Source organism: Vombatus ursinus, unplaced genomic scaffold, assembly GCF_900497805.2.
Source record: "Vombatus ursinus unplaced genomic scaffold, bare-nosed wombat genome assembly UNPS02007284.1, whole genome shotgun sequence".
Taxonomy (NCBI): Eukaryota; Metazoa; Chordata; class Mammalia; order Diprotodontia; family Vombatidae; genus Vombatus; species Vombatus ursinus.
This window is the reverse complement of record NW_020947062.1, coordinates 26,237,644-26,250,320: the sequence shown is the minus strand read 5'-3', so window position 1 is coordinate 26,250,320 and position 12,677 is coordinate 26,237,644. Positions and strand designations below refer to the sequence as shown.

Genomic DNA, 12,677 nt, shown 5'->3' with positions numbered 1-12,677 from the left:
TAAAGATGACAGAAAGAAAAATGATCACTCTTGGAGGAGCGTGGAAGGACAGGCACATTAATGCACTATTGGTGGATCTGTCAGTTGGTGCAACAATTCTGGAAAGCAATTTGGAATTATACTTCAAAAATCATCAAACTGCACATTCTTCTTTGACCCAGTAATACAACTATTAGACAGATACCCCACAGTGATTAAAGACAGATGAAGAGGACCTATATGTATAAAAATATATATAATATGGTATTTACAGTTATAGCAAAGAACTGGAAACAAAGTGAGTACTAACCAATTGGGGTTATAAATTATGATATTTGACTCTAATGATACATTATTATGCTGCAAGAAATGACCAACTAGACAGTTTCAGGAAAGACTGGAAAAACTTTTATAAATTGATGCAGAATGAAGTGAGTAGGACTAGAATAATTTGTATGATGGCTAAAATAATGTAAAGTAAAACAATTTTGAAAGACTTGGGAAGTCTGATCAATGCAATTACCAGTCATGACTCTTGAAGAGTGATAATGAAGAATGTCTCCCACCTCTGGGGAGAAAGGTGATGAACTATAGCAGGCCTGTACAACTTGCAACCTCAGGCCACTTGTGGCCTGCCAAAGGATTTCGGGTGGCCTGCAAAAAATGTAGAGGATGTTATTATGTTTTCCTCTACATTTTTTGGGGGTTGCTGGAAATCCTTTGGCGTGCTGCAAGTGGTTGGCCTGCAGGCCACAGGTTGTGCAGGCATAGACTATAGGTTCAGAATGGGAGATAGATTTTTATACATGGCCAATGTACAAATTTATGTTGCTTGAATATATTTGTTATAAGAGATACCTTTTATTTTGGGGGGGAATAGGTGTTGGGGGAGAATTGGATAGGTATTGAAAGGGTTGCAAGAAAATACTAAGAAAATATTAATGAAGAAATATGCAGAAGAAAACACAAGGAAGTTGAGAAGGGAACACGGACAAATAGGGTAGTGTTGATATGGAGAGTCAGGAAACCTTAGTTTGAATAAACATTGGCTGTGCAACTCCAGGTTAAGTCACTTGACCTCTTTCAGGTTCAGATTTCTTATATTTAAAATGAAGATAATAATAGCAGCCATCTTGTAGGGTTGTTATCAGGATCTAATGAAATTATATATGTAAAATGCTTTACAAACCTTCAAACGCTATATAAATATTGCTGTTATAAGATAAACCTGATAGTGATGTGATAAATTTAGTGTATACTTAAAAACTGAAGTTAAACACAATATAGATTCACGATAGTTTTAAATTCTGTTCTTTTGTATACTAAATGTTGGTTAAGTTTAAGTTTATAAACTACAGAAAATTTGAAAATAAAACTTTAAAAAGTTAAAGAAAAAAGATTCATTCTCTAAGCCATAGGAGATTTTATTCGATTATACTATTAATACATAGTGACATTTTGTGCTGCATAGGAAGTTTGTCTTCAGAGGCACTGACTATATATTTTCATATATACTCATTTGGTTATTTTTTTTCCTCTGAATTGATCTATATATATTGTCCATTGAAAATCATTGTTAATTATCTATTTGTATTTTGATTTAAAATTTTTTTTGCAATTTTTTTATATAAGTAATTATAATCTCTTAAATTGCTACCAGTAATTGGAAATATAATGAATTGTGAATGGGACACTTAGATAAAAATAGCAGCATACTGGTCTTGGGACCATAAAAGAGGTTAAAAGGACCTTGGAAATCTCTTGGCCAAATCCACCAAAGAAGATATTAAAGCAAGTTTTTTATGTAGCCAGTGCTTAAAGACTTCCAGTTACGGGAATGTAATATCTTCTGAGCCAGCCTTAATCCGTTGTCGAACAGTTCTAATCATTAGGAAGATTTTCTTCATATTGAATTGAAATCTGCCTCCCTAATATTTATACTACTGATTGGTCCTAATTATGCCTTCCAGCATCAAGCAGAACAAGCCTTATCCTTCTGCTACATAATGGTTCTTCAGATATTTCGAGAACATGACATTCCCCTTAATTTTTCTCCATACTGAGCAACCTTCTACAAATCTTCTTATGGCATGGCTAATAGTCTCTATTATGTCAGTTGCCGTCCTATGAATATGTTTTAATTTGTCAATGTGCAGTATTAAATGGAGTGCCCAGAAGTGAAAATAACTCTAGATGTGGTCTGACAAAAGAAAAAAGTATAGTGGATCTATTGATTGCTTCGCTCTGTAGAGTATTTCTCTTAAAGTTACATTAGCTTTTTTTGCTGCCACATTACATTATTCTTTAAGTGTATAGTCCACCAGAATCCACAAATCTTTTCCATAAGTACTGCATCCTAGTCATGCCTACTTCATCTTATAGTTGTATATCTGATATTTTGAACCCAAATGCAGAACTTTGCATTTATTGCTAATTAAATTTCACCTTGCTATCTTTTGCTCACAAATGCAGCCTGCCGAGATCTTTTTGAATCATACTGTCATACAACATGTAATCATTCGTCTTGATTTTATACCATCTGCAAATTTGATATACTTTCATCTAAATTATCGATTAAAGGGGCAGCTAGGTGGCACAGTGGATAGAGCACCGGAGTCAGGAAGACCTGAATTCGAATCCGGCCTCGGACACTTGACGCTTACTAGCTGTGTAACTCTGGGCAAGTCACCTAACCGCATTGCCTAACCCCCCCCCCCAAAAAAAAAAGTTGATTAAATAACATAATGTCAAAGACAAGCCCCTAAGATACTCCTTTGGAAGCCTCAGTCTAGGTTAACATAAATCTGTTAATCACTGGATTTTGTCATTTAACCAGTCTGGCCTCAAAGCATTCCATAGACTTATTTACATGTGTTTTAGGAAAATAACAAAACATGAGGCCAGTGACACAAAAACATATTCTCTGTGCTGGTAATGAGTGTGTGTGTGTGTTTTATTTTTGTTTTTTGTTTGTTTTTAAATAGATCCATGTCTGTACATTCCTCGCTTTGCACACATGCTGGAGTTTGGAGAAAAGAACCATGAAGTATCCATGACAGCCCTGAGACTACTTCAGAGAATGAAGAGAGACTGGATGCACACAGGACGCCGACCCTCAGGCCTCTGTGGAGCAGGTATTTGTTTCAGAGGATGAATTGTAAATGTTAGCGCAGGCCCAGTGGCTAGCACCTAACCATGTAGGAAATTCAGAGGAGAGAGCAGAACCTACAAGGGGCTGCTACAGCATCCTCTTTCTGGGAAGGATGGCTATGTAGCCTTAGTTATAGAAAAAGATATTGCAACTTCAAAAATATATGGGAAATATATGTTAACAAAGATCCATTTTGACAATATGAAGTTAGTTCTGTAAAACTCACTTTTTTCCCAAAAAATTTTAAAAGTTATAAATGTACCTATTTGTTAATCCTTTGAGACAGCTTACCCTTTCTCTGTTGACTCTTCCTTTTCCCCTGACCTCTTTATTCTTTACCTCTTGTAAAGAAAGTAAGACATTTAGGAAACTAAGAGTTGGGCTTCAAGGTGACAGAACCAGGGAAGCACCTTGAAGTGAGGGAGGTAGAAATGGGGTGTTTTTCCTTTTCTTCTCAGGGAGGTCTTGAAACCATCCTGCTGCAGGTGTTCATACCATTAAATGTATATACTTAAAAAAAAAATCCCACTTCTCTATTTACCTAGTTGTAATGACAAAATGCCAAGACATTTTGGGCACAATATGGTCCACAGGATCACAGAGTCAGACACGACTGAACGGCTGAACAACAATTACAGAAACCATACAATTGAATTTCTCATACTTCTAATATTGTTAGTATAAAAAAGTGAATGAGAGTTTTCCTATGCCTTAAATCCTATGGAAGCTGTCCTAGCTTTTTTGTGTCATTGAATGCCAGAAAAGTTATTCACATTCCTCTGGCTAACTATATATAACAGTTTAGAGATAATTGAAACTATTCCTCATTCATTGGTTGAAATATGAGTGTATACATGTGTGTGCACAATTTTGTACTACTTTTAAAGAATATTATCTACTTAAATCTTCCTTTGATAATCTCGTCATGGCAAGGAGATGACACCGTCTTCTCAAAGTCCAGACTAGGAGAATTCTAGGTTTTCTTTTCCTTTAAAATTTTTTTAATGAATTTAATAATTATCAAGAAACACAAATATTCCAATATGCAAAGAATCATATATGAAACCATGAACCTCTGTTATGGCCAGTCAGTTTTTTGAAAGTGTATTAAATTGAACAAGGTAGTAATGAAATTTCTTTGATTGTGCCCTCTTATGAACTTATTTTGGTTTTCTTAATGTGTATTTTTAGTGTTTTTGGTTTTTGGTTTTGTTTTTTTGTTTTGGTTTGGTTTTTGGCTAGGCAGTGGGGTTAAGTGACTTGCCCGGGGTCACACAGCTAGTAAGTGGTATGTGTCGGACGCCACATTTGAACTCAGGTCCTCCTAAATCCAGGGCTGGTGCTCTATCCACTGTACCACCTAGTTACCCCCTTTTTAATGTTTTATTGATATTTTTTTTCTTTTATATCTGTTACACTGACCCACTCTCCCCAACTTCCCTTAAAAGCCCTCTCTCGTTACAAATAAATATAGTTAAGTAAAACAAATTCATATATATTGGCCACATCTGAAAATGAATGTTTCATTTTGTATCTGTAATCCCATCACCTTTCTGCTAAGAGATGGGAGGCATGCATTTCACTGAGGTATTGATTAGTTTGTACATTGATCAGGCTTCTTAAGTCTTGCGAAGTTATTTTCCTTTACGTTATTGATACATCATATAACTTATTCTCCTCTTTCTTATTTTGCTGTCAGTGAGTTCATACAAAACTTTCTAAATTTCCTTGTATTCTTAAGAGTCGTAGTATTTCTGTCAGGTTTTTTCCAAACTTTTCAAATTCTGGGTGCCTGTGGTATCTAAGAACCAGCGTAGCTTATAGACAAGTTTATCACTTGAGGGTTGACCAAGAGAAGAAAATTTTATTTTTGGCTACAGTAACTCAGGAAATGGTCTAAGGTGCAGAGGGGTCAAAACATGTATTAGAGTGAGGAGTACTCTAATTAAATCATGAATTTTTTTTGAAGTATTGAAAAAGTTTAAAGATCATAGACTACTTAATTATTCATATAGCTAAATAGGAGTAAAAAAGATATGCTAGGTCTGTTTCTTATCCTAGAACATTTAAGAGTATTTTCTGAAGAATATAATGATATGACTTCAGACCGTGTAGCTCTTGGAATTGGAACTACAACCAGTATAACTGTCTAGCTTTAGATATTCTGTAGTGGCTTGAATTCTCCCTGCTTCCAATGAGTATGTTCAGAAGCAGCATTTAATCTTGTTATCATTGGTGTCAAATTCAAATATAAATGGTTACCACCAAATTGTATGTCCTTGTGGGCTTCATGTTGACTTAGAAAAACCACATATGGTCAATCCTCAACTTTCATAGGGGTAACATTCCTAGAAAATGGCTTGAATGTAAAAAACATGAATGTTGATACATTGAACCGATGGGAAATAGGGGGTTAGGTTCCTGCGACCACCAAAAACTATCATCTTTCTCTGGAGATTGCTGGAGATACACTTTTTCCGCATACAGTTCTTTGTAACAAAGCATTAATTCTGATGCCATGCACTTTTCCTAACACAATAACCATGAAATAACCCATGAAATGTAGTATACAAAATAAAATTGGTAACATTTTTGCTTGCTAGTAATTCCTGTGACTAGAATTCTGTAATCTTTTGTACTAACATCTCAATTAAAAACCAACAACGTTGATTCAGACACTGTTCACTTTTTATAGTACACAAAATCAAAACTAAAACATTTTTTAATCTGAATCTTAACCTTTCACTGTGTCAGATGGTGGTTTAAGGACTTTGTACTGTATAGTATACTGAGATATAAGTCTCTGTACATTGGCTGCCCTCAGAAAACCAAGGGAAAAGTTAGTGGAACTTTAGTTGCTGCTATTGGAAGATGATGAGACTGGTGAGATTTTGACATCACATCTAACACTGTCCTTCATGGCTGGTAGCTGGCATTGGAGATAGTGAAAGGTGCACCACTTTGAAATAAACTGTCAGCAATGTGTGCTTCATCGTGCCATTTGAGATCTTTAAGGGTATCCTGACCAATAGAGCTACAGACATTCTTTCACGAAATTTATCTAACACCTTTATTTTCTAACTAAAGCAGCATCACTAACCTTGCATACTTGGGCTTAGAGCCCAAAGTACTTGTATTATGCTTTGGGGGCATAATTGCAACACAAAACTTGAATTTTAAAGGCAAACAATGAAAATAAGCAATGAATGCATGGGGAGCTCTTTACAGTGATAGGGTGAATAAGACCAGAGAAGTGCCTACTAGAATACCAGCTTCTCCACGAACTTGTACACATTGCACCTCTAATTTTTTTCTCTACTGCATTTAGCTCAGAATGTACACGGTTGCCAATGTGAAAATGAAAATGAGGTTACTGACCAAATCATGCAAATTCTAGAAGTCTCAGAAGTTAAACGCTGGAATGTTTAGGATTGACCTGTTTTAATACTACTTATGTCCGATTGTGTTTTTATTTATTTTGTGAAATATTTCCCAATTAAATTTTAATCTGTTCTTGGCAATGCCTGGAAGTACTGAGAGTCTCATGGGCCGATGTTTGACAGCTTTTTTCTAGACCACCATAGTATTCAATTATGTAGGATAGTTATTCTAAACCATACTTTTATAGTATTCTAGGGTGTCTCCAGTTTTTGTTTTAGGTGCCATGAATTATCAAGATAAAATTCCTTTTAACTCAAGTTTTACAAAATGTGTTTGTAATATAAGTTGTATTTGACACACTTTTATTATGTACCTAATATATGCCTGTTAATATGCTGACTCTTTATTACGGGAGACAATTTTGTCTAAACTAAGTAAGTTTAGAAAAGTTACAGTCTTGGCCCTTATACAATTTAGAGTCTATTAGGAGGTTAAGATAACCATGTAATTATAATAATGCATGTTAAGTTAAAAGAGATATAAACAAATTTCTGTGTGAGATTCCAAAGAGGGAAAGTTATCATAGTACTTTTGGGGACTCGGGTATTGAATGATGAAGACCCCAAAAAAATAGAAATTCCTGCTATGGTATTTGTTGAAGGAGTAAATTACTGACTGAGGACTTTACTAATAAAATAGTGTTAGATTTAGAATTAGAGGACCTAAGTTTGAATCCCATCTCTCTTACTTTCTAGCTCTATGACCTTGGCCAAGTCTCTTTTCTTTTCTGATTTTTGGTTTCTTTTTCTCTAAAAATATAGTGGTTAGACTAGATCAAGGGTAGGTAACCTGCAGCCTCAAAGCCACATGTGGCCCTCTAGGTCCTTAAGTTTGGCCCTTTGACATCCCCTTAATAAAAGGATTTGTTCTGTAAAAGTTGAACTCAGTCAAAAGGCCGCACCCAAGGACCTAGAAGGCCACGTGTAGCCTCAAGGTCACAGGTTCCTCACCCTGGACTAGATAGTATCTGAAGTCTCTTTCAACCCTAAAACCTATCATTTATGTTTTATATTTGGAAGCAAAATCTCAAGAAAAGGGTTGATTTTGGCCATCCTGTGTTTGTACAAGGCTGTGTACATAAGCTTCTTCCAGGGTTTTATAGTAATAATAGTTAACATTTATGTAGCACTTGAAAGTTTGCAAAGTGCTTTACATGTACTGGTTCATTTGATCCTCAAAACTCCATGGATTAAGTGTTATTTTCGTATTTATACATGAAGAAACTGAATCTTAAATGACTTACTCAAGATCACACAACTAATACAGTGTCTGGGTCAGAATTCAAACCACTCTTCCTGACTCCCAAGTGCACCATTGTTTTCACTTCCACCACTTATTCCTATTCAGTGTTCTATCTGTATTCAGCCTATTTAGATATCTGTGGATTGCCTGTATATGGTTCATAGCCAGAATGTTTCTTAATTTTTCACGACTGCATAGTTTTACAAAGATTTTCCTTATTCATTTTGTAGCACTTCTAGTTGCAGCAAGAATGCATGATTTCCGACGAACTGTTAAAGAGGTTATCCGAGTGGTTAAAGTTTGTGAATCCACGTTAAGGAAGAGGTAGGTCTGGTTTGAAGTTGCATACATAATTTAATGTATTTCAGAGTTCTTTTTCCATAGGAATGTTAGAAATAACCTCTGGTGCCCAAATAGACACAGCAAGTTAGACAGACTCAGGATGAGTGAAGCAGTTGAAATCTTTAATATGCTTCCTTCAGGAGGCGGGTGAGGAGCACACACACTACAGAAGTGAGAGCAAATTTTATATCCCTATTCCTGGCTACAAGCCCCTCCTAGCTGACTTTCGTTGGTAGAAGTCAGCGTAGGTCACAGACTTCCCCAAAATGCCCACCACATGTTCTCCTAGGTATGTTACCCCTCCTTCTTCACACATAAAATGGCATCTTAACCCCACCCCAAGGTGGAGAAGCTAGTATTCATGAGCCTATTACACATGCGACCTCTAAGTAAAGCTTAACCTTTGTCCTACTTCCAGCCTCTTTAATCAAACTACCAGTTTCTCCCACTTTTAGCTGGTTCTTGAATCTCCTGACCCAGAGCTACTTTCCTCTCATTTTCCTTATGTGGAAATATAATAGTTTCTTACTTCTCATAAGGAGTTTGATAGATAAAAGATTTTTTCTTCAGAATGTTCATTCCCCATGCCATTTTTATGGAATTCTTGATACTTTGGAAGATACGGGATGGAAAAAGCATAGTTGCTTCCCAGTAAATGCTTGTTGGTTGATTACAGTTAAATTGGGGATATAAGATACACACACACACACATACAAACTAGAAAACTGTAATAAAACATTGAGATAGTTTGAAATGAGTCTAAACTGTCATGAAGAGAGAAGAGGTAATAGGGAAAAGAGCCTGTCATGGAAATCTCTCTAGATTAAATTTCCTTAGGTCCTTCAACTGATTTTTGTGGGATATAGTTTCCCGGTCACTCTTCTTTGGACCCGATTTAACTTGTATTAAAAAATGGCACCTGGAATAGAACTCAACACTATTCTCCAGATGTGATCTGACTAGGGCACAATACAATAGGACTATCACTTTTCTTATTCTGGTTACTATACCTTTTTTTTTTTTAATGCATTCAACACACAAGTTCATACTGAACATGTTATTTACTCAAATCTCTGGGCTTCTTTCATGCAACCTGCTATCTAGCTTTATCTACCTTACCCTATACTTTTGCAGTTAATTTTTTTAAAAACCTAATTGCAGGATTTTACTCATATTCCTGTTAAACTTTATCGTATTAGACTCAGCCCATTTGTCCCATCTTCTCAGATTTTTTTCGGACTCCTCTAGCTCATGCCACTGGCTAATTTGAGAACCATCCATCTAAGCTTTCCTTTAGGTGATTAATCAGAATGTTGAACAAAGTAGGGTTGGAAACAATACAGCCCTTTGGGGGGTAGTCTTCAGTATATTCTCTGCCCACTACTTACATTTGGCTTTAAAGTGTGTTTCACCAATTATCTTATGCACCATTATAGTGAGCTCATCTTTTGTAGAACTATAACATTTTTGAGCTAGAAGACCTATTGAATTCCAGTTGCTGATTTTTCTAATTGTTTATGTTATCTATTGTTCTTTCCCTGTAACTTCCAAGTTGACTTCCTTATTTAATTAAAAGCTGATGATCATAGGAAAGTATTTCCCACATAAGCCTTGAGTGAGATACAAATCTACAAAGTCTTATTTAATTCCCAACAGCCAGGAAACAGACATAAAAGGATTGATTAGCCATTAACCTTTAACAAAAACAGAACTCCAACTGGAGTCATCTCATTTTTCTATTTAGCTTGACACTTTGTAGGCAAACGACATAATAATTAATGGGTCCAATTTGCTATGAAATAGCTAGGGCTAAATTGAGGAAACCAATGTGTTTTCTGAAGACAGAGGACATGGTAAAAATTGAGTGCAGAGTCATTTCACTGAAGAAACTTGTGAGTAAGAGTTTTTGAGTCATATTTTGAATTGAAATTGTTAAATGAGTCATTCCTATTTAATTAAAATGAAAATGTTACTTTCTTTGATATGATAAATGTGACAGTTGAATCACCTGCCAACCTATAATTGCTGCCATATTTATTATGAATTTTTAAAACTTGATTGATATTTTCAGTTGAAATTATGCATCATTTGTGTCAATTATGTGTGAAATGTGTCAATTGAAGTAAAAAATGAAAATTATTTGGGCTTCTTATATTTGATTATTAAGATCTAACATCTTTCAATAAGCATTTTAAAAAGTACTATAAATGTAAATTGGCTAAATATGGTCTTATTTTGACAGAGGGTTACTGCTTCTTAGTAGTCACATATACAGCACCATAATACACTGTGAGTGGGGCAGGGATATTGGTTTTGGCAAAGGAATTGTCAGACTTGAACAGTTTCTCTTCTTGGGCTTTACTTGGAGTTTCTGTACTCTGCGGGCATTTGTGTGAAGGAAGGTTACGCATGTATAGATGTTTTCCCTTTTGATAGTGAAAAATCACCTATTCTTTTCTTAGTTATGACTGTATAATAGCAAGTTGGCAGGATATGTCAAAGGAAAATGTTGATAATGGTATATTTAATGGACACAGATTTGCATAAGGAAAATGCTATATATTTTATGGAGCCACTTGTAAATTTAACTTTTTTATATTGATTTCTTGGTGAATTCATTATTTCATTAAGCTTTTCCATATTATAACTCCTTCGTATCTTTTGTCCCCTATGATTCTTGTTTAAGCCTTTCCATATATGTACCATAGTGTATCTATCAGTGTTCTGGCCAAAGAAGAAATCTATCCTCTGGGTTGTTTTAGTCTTTTGAGGAGACTAATGAAGCACTTGGATATCCATCTGTGGTCACTCATTCTTGTTAAATAAACAGACTTTTTTGGGGGGGGGGAGTCAGGGATTCTATGATCATATCTTTTATGTCACTTCTCATATAAATCATTACAGGTAATGTTGTGCATTATATTTTTGCCCATCATGCATGAAATTTGGCAATAACTTTAAAATGTTATTTTCCAAGGGGAAGCAGATTTCAGTTTCACTTTGCATGCTTTTAGGCTAACAGAATTTGAGGATACACCTACCAGTCAGCTGACCATAGATGAATTTATGAAGGTTGATTTGGAAGGCGAATGTGACCCACCTTCTTTCACAGCTGGGCAAAGAAAGTTGAAAATAAAGCAGGTAATATAAAAAGTTATGTCTTTCCTGTTATTTAATGATTTAGCTTGAATAGAAAAAAATATGCAAAACAATAACAACAGTAATGATGCCTATATAATATTTTAATCTTTTCAAAGTGTTTCTAACCTATTATATTAGAATTGATGAAGTGCCTAAGGTAATATCCAAACGCAATTTTAATGTAGTTTGGAAGAAAAGAATCTTACCAGCATGCATTGATGGTAAATTTCAAAGACATTATTCTCAGACAGCTTTCTCATATTCTTTTTCTGCCAAACCACTATTACTATAATGATCAAAATGGTCTTTTCCTTTATATTTTCATTTTGGGAAGAATGGCTTTGACACAAGCTAGCTGTGTGATTTTGAATTTGTGAAGTGAAGGTAATAATACTCAGACATTTTTTGTAAGGAACCTTACAGTTGTAGTGCTTTGTAAATCTTAAAGTGGTATGTAAATGTGAACCATCATCATCATCCTTATTATCCATCTTATTATTATTATCTAGCAAGTCGTTCTGGCTTTGACTTTCTGTTGTTGCCTTTCGTGAAAAAAGAAGTCAGTATCACTGCTGATTTAAAAAAAAAACCTCTTTTTAAAGTACAAATAACTGCTTGGTATTCTTACCTAAATTACTTAACAAAGCTACAAGATGTGTGGCGCAGTTGATAGAGTACTGGACATGGAGTCAAGAAGATCTAAGTTCAAATATGGCCTCAAAACACTAGCTGTATGACCTTGGGCAAGTCATTTAACTTGTCTACTTCAGTTTCCTCTGTAAAATGGGGATAATAATAGTACCTACCTCTTACAGTTGTTTTGAGGATAAAATGAAATAATTGTAAACCTTAAAAAGCTATATAAATGTTAGTTGCTATTATTGCTATGTATACATATAAATGTTATTATCACATTTTCAAATATTTTTGAGTAGTTTAAACTGAAAATTATTTTATAGAATCATACCACTTGAGGATAAAATAACTTTAAAAATGTGGGGATTTCTTTAAGCAAGTCAGATAAAGGAGACTGACAACTTTATCTTCCTTGACTTTTCTCTCCCCCCTTACTCCACTTACCAATCAGTTGCCAAGTCTTGCTTTTTCTACACCTACTACATCCTTCACCTCAATCCGTGTCTTGCTATTCACACAGCTTCTACACAGGCCTGTATCACCTCTCACCTGGACTATTACAATGGCTACATAATTGTCCTTCTTACAAGTCTTTCACCACCCTAAGGCATCCTCCTCACAGCTGCCAAGTCTAGGTTTGGCCATATTACTCTCCCTTAATCAACCAGTTCCAGTGGCTCCCTGTTGCCTCTCTGATCTAATAAAAACTACTACTCTGTTTGGCTTTTAAAGTTGACTCAAATTT

The 12,677-nt window shown here is 35.2% G+C and overlaps 1 protein-coding gene across 1 annotated transcript in view; it reads left to right on the top strand.

The window, feature by feature from the left end:
• BRF1 (BRF1 RNA polymerase III transcription initiation factor subunit) overlaps positions 1 to 12,677 on the top strand; it is a 168,554-nt gene that overhangs the window by 80,326 nt on the left and 75,551 nt on the right. Inside the window, exons 6-8 of the mRNA XM_027848972.1 lie at positions 2,964 to 3,113; positions 8,044 to 8,137; positions 11,170 to 11,296. Of these exons, the coding sequence (XP_027704773.1) occupies positions 2,964 to 3,113; positions 8,044 to 8,137; positions 11,170 to 11,296 (371 nt within the window). The remainder of the gene's footprint in view (positions 1 to 2,963; positions 3,114 to 8,043; positions 8,138 to 11,169; positions 11,297 to 12,677) is intronic.